We start from the raw sequence: 14,740 nt of genomic DNA on the forward strand, positions 1-14,740 counted from the left end.
AACTATCCAACTCTGAAACATTTGGAATCACGTGATCTCTGATGGATTCAACAAGAATCCTATCGGTTGTGATTTCAGACTTCTTGTACCTAGATTATCCTTCATTTTTTTGTGGTTTAGTAACCTTTGCCTTCACATAATCCATCACATCATTTCCTTCAAGGATGAGATCAATCCTTGTCTTCCATGCCCAAAAATTTGTAGCACCTTCCAACTTATTCTCTGCTTTAGTAGATGAACGCATGATCAAAGATTTGGTCACAGATTATATTGTAGAAATAGGTGTCTTCAAAAGTGATCTCAATGCCCTTTTCCTTCTGATACCGTGTTGATTTTCTAGTTCTAAGAGGACAAACACAATTTTCTGTTACTGATAATTACTTCTAATGATATTTTTGCACTTTCTAGATTATCATTAAGCAATTACACTTCAGAAAATTCAACTATAAATGCCATAGAATAATAGAACAGTAGAGATCACAATAGCACAACAGACATCACAAATTTTTCACTTGGGAAACCCAACCTTGGGAGAAAACCCAACAATCTTTGCTAGGAGAAATTATAGTACAATTCAAACCTGGTCCAAGCTGCCCAGAGTATCAGTTAAATTGTTGCCCAAAATTCTCAGTCAACTCTACCCAAACTTTGGTCAAACACTGCCCAAAAACCTTAGTCAATTTTTCCTTAGAAAGTAATATTTTCTAGGAGAAATTATAGTTCAATTCAACAAATGGTATTGTTATCGCTCAAACTAGCAGGGGGCCTAAGGGGAATCCCTAAAGGGCAAATTCTAGGCCAAGGGAAACAAATGGAGTCTTAGCCCATTGTCACCTCAGCTAAGGCTCCCTTCTATTTACAGACTTTCATCGATGGGAGGAGACTCGATATGTATGGAGTCACTAATGAATGATAAGTTAATGGATATGAGTGACCCAGACCCTTTCTGAGAAGGTTTTGAAGGGTGGAGCTTGCTTGCTTTCTAAGCAAGTTACTAGGTGCTTCTAGGGAAAGGAAGATGAGTTTTGGGGTTAGGTGTACGAGAATAGGCTTTGAAATGAGTTCCCCACACCCTAAATCCTTGTTAAGGTTGGTATCTCGGATGGTTCTTGAAGAATGGTCCTTTGGAGGAGCGGGACCACATGTGGCCAAGTGGACCTAGTTTGGGGTGCGAGGAAAATGTGAAATAATCAATGATTTTCATACCCTAGACAAGGGGGGAAGGATCAAAGAAAGTATTTGACTATGTTGTTTGACCCTGGAAAGTGCTTGCCTTGGGGACAACAGGGCAAGTTTTGGTCACGGAGCTAGGGCTTGGATTTTCTCCCAACTCCACCGTCGGAATGTCTTTAAGTATGGAGGAGGGCTAGAAGAGAGGCCAACGTAGGAGACCCTAGGATATCGAAATTTTTTAGTGGCTAACTTGCCAGGAAAATGATGCCCTAGGCACCCTAATGTGGCTAGACTTGGGAGAAGGTGAAATCATAGGAGTTTTGGTGACCACCCTTGGTAGATCAACGCCTTAATACTTGGGAGAATGGATTCTATGTTGATTATGTGTAAGATTTCTTGGTTTTTAGTCAAGGAGGCCTTAAAATTACTTCACAAACCTTCTAGGTCAGGGGAAAGAAGTCTTGCAGTTTTTATACATCAAATGTACAAGAGGAATGGATTGTCAAGGTCAAATTTTACCTCTTGGAAATTTTGCTCATACCTCAAAGGCAAATGCATGGAGATAACATTATGATAGAGACAATCCCACAATATTAAGCAACAATTTGCATGTAGCAATTAGCCTTAAAACAACGAAAATCCCATCCAACATATGTGACAAAGTAACAAGAATAACATCAAAATTTTCGTACTTACAATGCAGTAGAGTATATCCAACCATTCACAAATGAAAATCTCGAAGCTCCAAGAGAATATAAACCAATAACCATACATCAAAATTCATCCATAAATGCTCCAATTCATCCTCCAGCAAAAAGTGCGAAATTCTCTAAAGAAGAGAGAGATCCAATCCAAAGTGATGATGAGAAATGATCTCACCTCACTTGTATTTATACACATCTAAGGAGTTCAAATTAGCCTCCTTGGCCTACACAAGCCCGAAAAATAAAATAATGTGCTAATAATACAACCTTTTGGTGACAAGCCCACCAAACTAGCTCACAAATGAAAAAGTAAGCCTCTTAAGAGGACAAATAATAATATATGCATGTTGTAGGGCTCTCTAAGAGGCCTAATGAGGTCCATGGGTGCCACAATGAAGAATATGGCCCTAAAAAGTAGTGGACAAGGGGTTGGCCCCTTGTGATAACCTGTGGTGCTCCAAATGAGTGTGGGGGCACATAAGTGTCCTCATGGGTCTCCAAACAAATCGAATATGCCTGTAGGTTTCCTTTAAGGGCGAGGATGATAATGTAGGAGATGTCACATCATCATAGAAGTCTTAGATCATCTGCCAATTATGTGGTGTAGATTTGGGGCTAGCTGGGCATGATGGATCAGGTGCATCCTCCTCGTCTAATAGGTGAACCACGAGCAATCTATGAATGGTTGTGGGGAACCATAGAGTGTACTCTACGGCTATGGAGGTCCATGGTTCTCAATACTCACCCTACGTGTGCCAATGTAGCCCTTTGGAGGGTTAGGACCCCGTATAGGAAGACCAAACCCCAAATGGACACCATCTGCAATCTTGCATAAGATCCAATGCATCCCTTAGGTTTCCAGTGTGAAAATTTGGAAACCCAAATTTCTACTACAACAACTAATTAAGTTTCTTCTATTTGTTAAATAACTGAACAAATTATTTATTGCGTTCTACGGTAAATATTGAAACCAATACACTACAACCTTCACTAATTAAATTATACGTGGAAACAAGCACTGAGCAAGAAGAAATACACAACACACAAGTGACACCGTTGTTTTTGGACAAATGTCCCTAGAAGAACCCAATGTGGGAAAACTGGTGCAACAGCTGAGGGTTTGTATTATTAAGTAGTAGTTTTCTGAATACAATTCTTCGGATGCCCAAATTGACAATCCTATATAGATATCTATCAAGGAAAAAAGTTAGTGAGATGATCTCACCCTATCACTGGAAGATCTGACACTAATCTGTGTTGGAAATGAGCCTCTGCACTGCCTCTGTGCAGTACTGCGTCACACCCATGTAGTCACTGCGTCACTGCTACTAGGACTGCGCTACACCTCCTCTTGGTTGGCTGGAAAATTTGGCCCTTTGACCTCTCGGTCTCACACCCCGGATTTGGCACTAGATCCGACTGTTCCTCAACAAAATTTCAATCTCCCTCTGAAGCTCTGCACTGCCACAACGTAGTTCTGCGTCAGCCTCTTTGGACGTCTTTTTTCCCTCAGTGCCTTGTACTCTCCGGATCACGAAAAATTCCTCTGGAAACTATCCCCGCCCCTCACTGCAAGAAATCACTTCGATCACTTCTCTGACAATTGCTGCGTTGCTCTCTTGAGAAAATCAATCTCTGATCTCTCACTTGATGTGTCTTCCAAATGCCCATCAAGCCTCTTCTTATAATCTTCTTGTTGAGTAACCAACGGCCTAGATTAGATTCTAATCAATGGCTCAGATCATTTTGGCCTGATCCTCCTCTTCTTCTAGAAGTTTCACCCTCATTTTAATTAATACCCTTTAATTATTTTAATTTCCTAAGTTTAAACTTAGGCATCCATTAAAAAAAAAATTATTTTAATAAAACCTTCTCCGAGTGGAATTTCCCAAAATGGTTTCTGGGTATTCTGGAATACATGTGTCCTAGCCTCCCTACTATTTTTCACACTTAGAGCACATCCGATGCTACCAGAAATCAACAATCCCTCTTAGTGAGGAATGTGCTCTAATAATGCAACCTGCTGAAGCATCACCCTTCTCTGTAACATCTCCCTCTACACTGCTGATGTCTGACATCACTGCCCACCAACTACTATGAAAATGCTGCATCCATGCTGTTGCTAAGCCTGCCACTGTCAACACTGCATCTGCACTGCAACCCTCTCCTACTGCTACAACAGTAATGAAAAAGCATCCAAAATACTGAACCAAAGGTGTTCAGCGTTATACATCTGCTGCTGGAGTTCTGACTGTTGCTAGTCTTTGCGCTGCCACTGCTCTACTGCTGACTTTGGTTTGTTCCAACTGCACTGCTGCCAACACTAGCTCTGCGCTGCTCAGACTTTGGCGCTCCTAGCCACTGCAACTGTCACTCCTCTGCACCAACTGACCCTGGTCCACCCTGCTACTTCTGATATGGTCTCGCATAGCAAGGTATTGATCCAAGAGTTGGACTCCTCAAGGATCCTGCCCATCTGCAGTTCTTTCTAACTATACTACTAGATCACCCCACCTCCCCCCTGGAGGTATCTTGGCAATCATGATGAACCCCTATTCCTCGATCTTTGCGGTTGCAGCCTGCAGATCATATTTCTCGTCCTTGTCCTTCTTCTTGAGAGGACACTGCGTAGCGTAGTGACCAAATTCACCACACGAGAAACATTTGACCTTAGAAACGTCCTTCTTCTCCTTCTGCTGCTCCTGTTGCCCCTTTGATGCAAGGGCTGCATTATTTTTCTCCTCCTTGGGCTTCGTCCCATTGTTGCTGTTGCCATCAAGTTTGCACTTGACTAAGTCTCGCCTCATCTCTTCCTGCTGAAGAGCGGCCCGCAGTCCCTCCCAATCTGGCAGTCTCTCTGTACCTAGGATACTCTGGACAAATACTTGCCTTTCTTCAGATACAGAATTCAGCGGCAATCTCACCATTTCTGTAGGCTGAGGTGTTGATCCTACAATTGCCAACTGATCTCAGACTTCCTAAAGCTTTGATAGGAACGGATCAATGCGTTCCCATTTCTCCATCCTTGCTGATCTCAGCTTCTCCTCCAAGTACATCTTTTGCTTCTCGGAAGATCCTTGATAAAGCATAGCCAAGGCATCCCACATCTCTTTGGCCGTCCCTGTTGAAATTTCTAAGTCTATCCATTAGAAATTTAATCTATATTCTTCTGGTTGATTTCTTCTACTTGTTAATTCTAAACAAGTTATTTAAAACATATAAATAATGAAATAAACACAATACAATCTCAACATCTACAGATCAACAGCTGAAAGAAAACAAACACACAAGTGACACCGTTATTTTTGGACAAATGTCCTTGGAAAAACCCAATTCTGGAAAACCAATGTAGCTATTCTGATGGTTTATTATTATGCAGTATTTCCTTGAGTACAACTAGGTGCCAAATTGGCTCACCCGACAGAGAAAAACAACCAGCAGTAATACCTCTCTATTCGGAAATAGGTATTCAGAAAACATGTCTCACAAAACCCTCACTAGACTCTCTGAAGCAGCGCGCTGGCCCTTATGGCCACTGCGCAGCCCCAAACCCTCTGAGACACTGTGCAGCCTCTGGGACCCTCTGTGTCACTCCTGCAGCCCTATGCGTGGATGATGCAGGCCCTTTGGCCCCTGCGCTGTTTCTGTTGGGCTCTGCGTGGCCTGCTCTGGCTGCTGCTTCTCGCTCTTTGCTTTTGCACCTCTGCCTTTTTGTCTAGTACTCACTGCCCCTCGCTACTGATCACTGATTCGACTTTGCTTAGCAACCCTGCTCTAGCAAATCGAATGACTGATCACTCTGGTGTATTCTCCAACTAACCCTCAAGCCTCCTCTTATACCTTTCCTGCTGGTCCTTCAACGGCCGAGATTAAATCTCTAATCAATGGCTAAGATTAGATTTGGCTTGATCCATGACTTTTGAAACCTTCTAACCCAATTTTATATTAATACCCATTAATATTTTATTTTTCCTAAGTTTAGACTTAGGAACTCCATTAAAAATATTAATTATTTGAATATCTCCCAAACTGAGTACAATCTGTCGAAACCATTTCTGGGTCTTGGAGATCTCATGTGCTTTAGCCTCTCCACCAATGTTCATGGCTAGAGCACATCTGATACTACTCGAAATCAACACTCCCTCTTAGTGAGGATTGTGTTCTAGTAATACTCCATATTGAGCATCACCCTAATTATCCGACACCGACCCCTGTGCTAATGCTAGGCCTACCTGCCCAACATCCTCTCCACCGCTGCATCCTGTATTGCTTCCCATGGCCCTGCCACTGCCACTGTTGCATCCGTATGGCAGCTCCCTCTACATCTGTGCCACTGGTGGTCCTTTCTCCCAACACTACATCTGCACTCCATCCCCCTCTCATCATGTTATTGCTAACCGCTACTGCACTGCAACTCAGTTACTGAGAAGTAAGTAACTGATCCACCCAACTTCTGACATCCCGTCAGGCTAGAAACACTTCCGACGCCGAAGCTCCCTTTGCCGCTAACAAGTGCTTCCTCTACTGATCTCTGCGCTGCTGCAACAACTCCCTGCATCTTGCATCATTGCAAACCTCTGTGTGCCATCCTGCATCGTTGCAACACTCCCGTGCCTCGCACTGTTGTAGCTTGCTAGCCTCGCGCTACTCGGGGACCACTGCACTAAAGCACTCTCTGCCGCTTCATCCGCATCTGTCTCTACCGACATCCGCCAGTCTTGCTACTCTCTCTTCGGGGCTCTCATACCAAGGTATAATCCTTGAGGTTGGTTACCTCAAGGATCCTGCCCCTCATCGCCTGTAGTCTTCCTGACTATAGTTCTATCTCCCTACCTCTTCTCTAGAGGTACATGAGCACTCATGGCACAATCGTCATCCTCCTCGACCTCCTTTTCTGCCTTCGCTGGTGCTGCCTTAGAGTCAGATGCCTCTCCCTTGTTCTTTTTCCTCGGACACTGGTTCACATAAAGACCCAGTTTCCCACAGTGGAAGCACTTGACCTTGGAGAGGTCCTTCTTCTTCCTCTTCTCCTGCTTTCCTGCAGATGCCATAGCTGCATCCTCTTCCTCTTCCTTCTTGATCTGGACTCCTTTGCTACTACTTCCCGTCTTGCTCAACCCCCTGATATCCTCTTGGGGAAGAGCCGCCCACAATTCTTCCCAATCTGGAAGATCTGCCCTGCCCAGTATGCTCTGGACAAATGTCTCCCACTCCTCGGAGACTGCGTTAAGTGCGGTCCTCACCAACATCTCTTCATCCGGCGTGGCCCCTATGGAAGTCAGTTGGTCCCGGATCTCCTTCAATCGACCGAGGAAGTGATCTATCTGCTCCCCCTTCTGCATCTGGTATGACCGCAGCTGATTCTCAAGTAACATCTTCCTCTGCACGGAAGTATGCTGGTACAATTTCTTTAGGGCGTCCCACATTTCCTTTACCGTCTCCTTCTCAGCAATATGTTGGACCACATGATCCTTGACCCCATCAAGGATGATGCACTTCGCCTTGGCCATTGCCTCCTCGAACTTTTCATTTTCAGTCGGGTCGGCTGGGATCGCCATTGTTCTCAAGGTGAAGGCCTTGATGCGATGTCTATCTAGAATGGACAAGATTCTATCCTTCCAGACCACAAAGTTGGACGCCCCGTCCAGCCTGTCCTGATCCCTCATCCCATTCATGGCCATCTCTCTACTCTTTTGTCGACTCCTCCGAGTCTCTCTACTTCCCTCTGGAAGTTCTCTCTTCGACTCCTGCTGAGTCTCTCTACCTCCCTTTGGAAGTTCTCTCTTCGACTCCCACTGAGTCTCTCTACCTCCTGCCTGGAAGTTCTCTATTGGAATCCCTCCGAGTCACGATTTCCCTTCTAGAAATCCTCCTGCCAATTGTCAAGTTGCACCTCTCCGATCTTCTTTGTACCTGCAACACTGATCCAGATTCCTTGGCTAGAAATACGCCTCGGTAGCAACTCCCCCTACCTTGGTTTTGCTTTGTTAGGTATTATTCTCCCCATAGTACCCCACTAGCCTTGCTCCTGCAAACTGCCCATAACTTCCTATGCCCCAGCTACTGAAGGACTGAGCCTCTAGGCTCTGCGCAATCCTGGCACTGGTAAAACAACTCTCTCAGCCAATTGCGTCAACCCTCCTGGTCTCTGTGTGGCTCCACATGAACCTCTTTCTGCCCTCCTCAGCCTCTGCGCTGGCCTCTCTCTAGCTCGCACTGATGATGCAGTGCCTTTGCATCAACCCTTCTTTTGTCGCTTTTTGCAAGGATCAGTTTTTGTCACTCGAGACAATTGATTACGCTGCAAATGCTCTGCTTAGCTGATGCCTTCAACTCTCCTGTGATCTGCAACCACTCTCTGATGCCATGTTGAAATTTCTAAGTCTATCCGTTAGAAATTTAATCTATATTCTTCTGGTTTATTTCTTCTACTTGTTAATTTTGAGCAAGTTATTTAGAACATATAAATAACGAAATAAACACAATATAGTCTTGTTGTCGCACAAAGTGTCTAGACACTGCGACAACGCTCAGAGTAAGCGCTGTCACTCTTGATCCTTACTCCGTTTAGACTCTCTCCTAGGCAAGTCAAGGGGGGTGGTCCCTGAGGTAAATGGATGAGAAAGCTTGTGGATCACGGGCTCTGGGAGATTTTAATGATGGATAACCTGACGAATCTAAATGAATCTCGATTAAATGCTAATGCAATCGAGACACGACCACAAAATATAAACAATTATAGACCAGTGCCTTCAATTTGAATTAACCAAGAATCCTGAATAATTTTCAGAATAATTTTCCAATATGTGACGAATAATGACAATCATGAATAATCAATATAAATGCCCAAAACTGTATCACGCAAGATATTCCAGATTTAAAATAATTTTCACTTAATGACCGAAATCTAGATTCAATTAACTTTCTCAGGGAATAAATGTTTATCGCACCTTGACCATAGAGAAAAAACACATTTAATCACCAGATAATACTAAGGAACTTCAAATTTAAAATTTAATTTCCTTAGGCAATCATTTTTAATGGTAACTGAAGAAATTAAAATCTTTTAATGCGACGGAAAAATGAATCAAAGGGTTAAAAATAAAAATTTTAATGGGCCATAGGCCACATTAAAATTTTTTGAGGTCAAAGCACAAATCCCTTTTGTTTTATTTTAAACTCCTTAGTCACCAAATTTTTTTAGATTTTTTTAATCGTTAAAATTTTTTTAATTTTGAGAATTTAATTTTTTTTAGGGTTTTTAAATGTTTTAATTTTTTTTAGGATTTTGTAGATTTATTAATATTTTAGATTTTTTAAGTATGTTACATTTTTAGGATTTTAGATTTTTTTAATTACATCAAATGGAACTAAAACAACGAAAAACAAAATAGAAAAAAGAATGCACATAAGATAACCTAACTATATACAAACTAAATGAAATGAAAATCAATTTAAAAGAAAATGTAAGATGAAATCGGATTAAAATGAGACCAACCATGACCACTATACAAACAAAAAAAAGTTAAAAAAAAAGAAAACGAATAAAAGGAAACTAACCGTAATTCTAACTATATACAAACACCTAACTTAAATCATATTCCTATATGCTATACAAATAAATCGAAAAGTTGTTTGCGTTTAGTGTGTGCAAGTGAGGGCTTGCGGATTTGGATAGGGAGGAGAAGCAGCGAAGAGAGGGTTAGGTGCAGGGATTATGCAGGTCGACGGATGGAGAACGCAGGTGCAACGACGAGGGTTAAGCACGCAGCGTGAGGGATGAGGGATGGCACCTGGATCTAGAGGGAGCAAGGCAACGCGGATCGGAAGGAGCACAATGTAGCTCAGTGAATATAGGAGGACGCGGGTGCAACAAGGACAAAACTGCGTGAAGGTTGCAGGTTTCGACGGAAAGGAGGAAGGAAGGGCTGTGTGGACGGAAGGAGAAAAGCGAGGGTGTGATTCGATGAGAAAGGAGAGCGAAGAGGTAATGAGCAGCAGGGAGAGGGTGCGGAATGGCCAGCGTGGGCAGACAGTGAGGACTATGTGAGGTTTAGATGCTGGTAGCAAATGAAACGTGGAGGGAGAAGCTATGATGGGATAGAAGTGACGTGCAAGTTGCAAGCTTTGGATCGCGATTAAAGCTACAACAAGTGCTGGAGCTATAGGCTGAATAGGTAAATGAGCTCAAATGGCAGTGTATAGCAGTGTTTTTAAAACCGGAACCGGTGACCGAACCGGTCCACCTAGCTAACCGGTTTACCGACCGGAACCGGTCTAACCGGGACTGGTTTGGTCTAAACGAACCGGTTTTTAAAAAATACATTAAATAATTAATTTTTAATGAAACAAAACTATTTTTAAGATGTAAAACCATGATTCCAAGCCAATAGAGACAAAATATGCAAAGTTTGCTCATTTATATACCATGCAAAGGTGAATATATCAAAATGGCACCGAGTGCAATACATATCATCGACAAAATAGCAAAATACATAAGAAATGAGGCTCTAAATGGCCTATAAAGTCCAAAAACAATGCTGCAAGCTATGAGGCCATTGGCCTACTACAAGTCTACAGTGTACACATGATCAATCATCAAGATCATCACCACTACTAGACACAGGATCATCATCAGGAGCTACATAGACATCATCTGGTTCAGAGTCTGAGGATGCCTCTGCCTCATCTGCAACATCAGTATCAATGCCACCAATGACAATAGAAGTGGACCTAGTGGAAGCACGAGTTTGTCGACCTGCACGACTAGTGCCTTCCATTGGTTCCTTGCCTTTCCTTGATGCCGCTACTGATCCTGGTTCTGATGCCGCCACATAATCTGCCTCATCCTCCGCTAAAGCCATGTCGATATCAAAATCAGCCTCAAACACAGGATCTTCAGTCTCCTCCACCCATTCTGATGTTGGATCAATATCGTCCAACACAATGGGATCTAGATCAGGTGATTTGCTCATCATTTGGTTCCTCCTCAGTCGAAGGTTGTATTGCACAAAAACAAGATCATTTAACCGTTTTTGTTCCAAACGGTTTCTCTTCTTCGTGTGTATGCGCTCAAAAACAGACCAATTGCGCTCACAACCTGAAGCACTGCAAGTTTGACTGAGGACTCTAATTGCAAACCTTTGCAATTGAGGACACTGGCCACCAAATGACTCCCACCAATGTGCTGCAAAGAAAAAGACAATAATTAGTAACTTAGTTTATAATTTGAATTGTAAAGAACGTAAACAATTTTAACTTGAAATGAAAAACAAAATGGAAATTGGAATTGCTTACCTGGTTGGTCCACATCTCTTGCCATCTTTGCCAAGTTTTTGCCAAAAGTACCACTTGCTTGATTGAAAATAGTAAGCTGTCTATGTATATCCAACTGGTCTACATGGTTAGGGACCATGCGCTCCAAGCAATCAATCAATCCAGCTCTGACCTCCCCATCATGCTGATCTCCTAGCCGATTTTTATAGTGATACCTTGGGTTCAAAAAATACCCGGCTGCATGTATAGGACGATGGAGTTGATTGTTCCATCTGTTATCAATGATCTCCCATATACGGCCATATTTAGCTAACCTGTCATTGTAAGCTGCCCGTATCTGCTCCTTTGCCTGATCCATAGCTTCATAAATGTAGCCCATGGCCAATCTTTCCCCATCCACCAACCTTAGCACCTTAACAAGGGGCTCGGTAATTTTCACAAGCTCTACAGACCTTTTCCAAAAATAAGTGTCTAACACTTTCTTTTTGGTGTCTTTTCCATCTGGTCTACGAGCCCACCGAGATTCAGACCATTCATCAGAGGAAAACATTTTCTGCAAGTTTCTATGTTGACCATTGAGACATTGCAACGTGAGGAAGTGAGTTGCAAATCTCGTAATTGCAGGCCTAACAAGCTCTTTGCCTCCAGTGTGTTTCCTCATTAGGCTCAATACCCATGAGTGGTTGTAAATGTATTTTGTAATGCACTTGGCATGCTCTACAGTGTTTTTTACCCACTCCACCTTGCCTATATCCTCAAGCATGAGGTCTATGCAATGTGCAGCACATGGAGTCCAAAATATGGTATTATATTTGGCCTCAAGCATCTTTCCAGCAAGAACATAGTTTGAGGCATTATCAGTGATGACCTGCACAACATGCTGCTCCCCAACTTCCTGAATAATGTTATCCAAAAGCTCAAATAGAAGGCTTGCATCCTTTACCCTATCAGATGCATCAACTGATTTCAAAAACATGGTTCCTTGAGGGCAAGAAACAAGGAAATTAATGATAGTGCGGTTCTTTCCATCGGTCCATCCATCTGACATAATGGAACAACCTGTTTTGACCCATGACTCTCTAAACTCAGTCAAATACTCATCAATGGAAGATATCTCTTTTTGCAAAAGAGCTCCCCTCAAGTCATGCATACTAGGGCCTTTGAAGCCCTTTCCTGCAGCTATAACAGAGTCCCACATAGCTTGGTAATAAGGTGAGCGAGCAGCATTAAATGGGATATCTGAATCATACCACCATCTAGCAATGTATTGGTGAGAAGTTTCTTTGCATTGTTTTTTCCAATGCTGATCCAAAGTGGGTTGAGAACTTGGCTGGGAGGAAGTGGGATTAGATTTAGAAGAAGCAATGGTGGCAGAAGATGAGAAATAACTTTGGATGTTTGGTCTCTTTGGTCCTTTTGATGGTTGGCCAACTCCAACAGAAGGATGAACATAGTGAAAGGGGTCATTGGTGGAAGGGATAGAAGTGGAGTCTTGAATCTCATAATCATCATACCCACTCTCTTTCATGGCTTCTAATAATTCCCTCTTCCTTGCAATTTCATCTTGGATGGCCTTCTCCCTAGCCTTATCCTCATAAAATTTTTCAAGCTTGGCAATGTATTCTGCCCTAATAGGACCTAACAGTGCATTTGGTGCATCACATGGCTTTACTTGGCCTCTTACCCCAGCCAAGTGTTGTTTCAACCTAAGAATACCCCCACCTCCAATAGATTTATGGCATAATTTGCATATCATTTTTCCCTCAACTACATCACAATGAGCCCATGCACTGTCCTTTCCTTTTGGAGCCATGTTTGCTTGAAATAATAACAATTTGCAAATAAATCTGCCATTTAAAAAAAAAATTGCAGCTAAGGAACATGGAAAACCAATGATAAATGTAGGAAAAAAAATGCACATGCAAGCTACAAAATTTGATAGCATAGAGCTAGAGAGTTCATAGGCTTAGCATAGATGATAGATCATTGAAGTGAGAAGTTTATAGCACAAAAAAAATAATTCATGGACAGCAGACCCAAATGAGGAATTATCAAGTGCAAATCCTTACCTGGAAATGCAAAGTAGCTCCCTTAGCCTCCTCTTGATGATGGCAACTCCACTGACAGCTACACACTATCTCCAAAATAGCTCCAACTCCAACTCCAAGATGACTACTTCAGCAAAAACTCCACACTCTCCAAGCTCACAAACAAACTCACAAACACTCACAAACACTCCAAATCAGTTGTGTGAGACAAATGAGAGTGAGAGGGGTGTCTTATAGCAAGTGTGAGGGTGTTTTTGGAGGGAAAATCCCTTTCCCTCACCCCCAAAACCCCTAAACCGCCCTCAGTTCCAAAAAACCGTGCGCTTTTTTGCTTGACCGGCGGCCTGTCCATAAACCGGCCGGTTTAGGACGGAACCGGCCGGTTAGCAATAAACCGGCCGGTTTTGACCTAAACCGGTCGGTTTTTACCGGTTAGGTCAATTTTCCGGGCAAATGGGGCTTCTAACCGGGTTTTTTTCACCGGTTCTAACCGGTGAGCCTCCCAACCGGCCGGTTAGGCCGGTAACCGGTTGGACCGGAACGGTTTTTAAAACTATGGTGTATAGGAATGAAGATGCAGAGAGTAGAGGATGGAAACGAATAGGAGACAGACCTTCCCAAAAAAAATCGAAATCTTCAACTTAAAATTCACCATTAGAACCCTTAAAAAAAAAAAAAAAATTTCCAGATTTAAGAATTTTAAATTTACACCAGTGGATTGCAAAAGGATGATTAATATTCCTAGAAAACGATTTTAATGAACCCCAAAGATCCAGATCTTACCCTCCAGGGCCTAGATCTGGATTCTGCACAACTTTCTACTTCAGATCTGCAGCTGAAGGACAACATGAAACACCTAAACGATATGTACAATGGCCCAAAAAACTAAAACCCAGAAAACCCAAGTTAGAAAACTGAAAATAATTACAGATCTATGTACATGAATGGCAGATCTATCAGATCTAGGGAGTGTGAGTCCAACTTTGCTCCCAGATCTGATAATCAGAGGCTCTCAACAGTCAGATCTATTGATTTAGCATAGAAAAATTAAATATTTTGAATTTTAGGGGAGGTACTAAGCTCAAAACCCTTCATGCATCACCTATAAAAAAAATATCTTATGATAAGCCCAGGATCAAATTTAAGCCGAGCTCTTCAGAAAACACGGATCAGGAGTTCGCTGGTTCAGCCGAGAACTTCCTCGAACACCCGATGATCTAAAAATCAAGACTTTCCTGCAAAACTCAATTCGGTCATCAACATAGAGTGAGAAAACGATAATAAAATTTAGATTTAATAGAGATACTTGTTATTATATTCAAAATTTAAATTATTATTCAAACCCCAACATCTGAGCAAGATACCTGTACTCAAATCACTCTTCAGAAAGCTATCATCAATGACTAAAAAGAAATCTACGCATGAAAATGACAGATCTTACAGTATTTCCGCGAAGAGTAACACTAGCAGAAATTAACCCCAAAGTCTTTTTTTATTGCTCATAAAAAGATTACAAGAGAGCTTTTCGCTTAGCACACG

General features: G+C 42.3%; 1 protein-coding gene across 1 annotated transcript; it reads right to left on the minus strand.

The window, feature by feature from the left end:
- Positions 1-10,102: 10,102 nt before the first annotated feature.
- Positions 10,103-13,512, minus strand: LOC149165853 (uncharacterized). Its single transcript, XM_089431208.1, has 2 exons — positions 11,175-13,512; positions 10,103-11,064 (listed from the first exon to the last, which is right to left on the minus strand). Exons 1-2 carry the CDS (start codon positions 13,096-13,098, stop codon positions 10,469-10,471), a joined length of 2,520 nt encoding a protein of 839 aa, XP_089287334.1. The 5' UTR covers positions 13,099-13,512; the 3' UTR covers positions 10,103-10,468.
- Positions 13,513-14,740: the final 1,228 nt, after the last annotated feature.

The sequence above is a fragment of the Pinus tabuliformis genome, chromosome 5_1 (assembly GCF_031772625.1).
Source record: "Pinus tabuliformis cultivar Carrire ecotype Pingquan chromosome 5_1, CPIR1, whole genome shotgun sequence".
Classification (NCBI taxonomy): domain Eukaryota; kingdom Viridiplantae; phylum Streptophyta; class Pinopsida; order Pinales; family Pinaceae; genus Pinus; species Pinus tabuliformis.

Coding starts and splice junctions, on each gene's coding strand:
- LOC149165853 (XM_089431208.1), bottom strand. CDS start 13,098: ATGCTATCAAATTTTGTAGCTTGCATGTGCATTTTTTTTCCTACATTT. Junction 11,065..11,174: donor AAGAGATGTGGACCAACCAG/GTAAGCAATTCC, acceptor TTTTCTTTGCAG/CACATTGGTGGGAGTCATTT.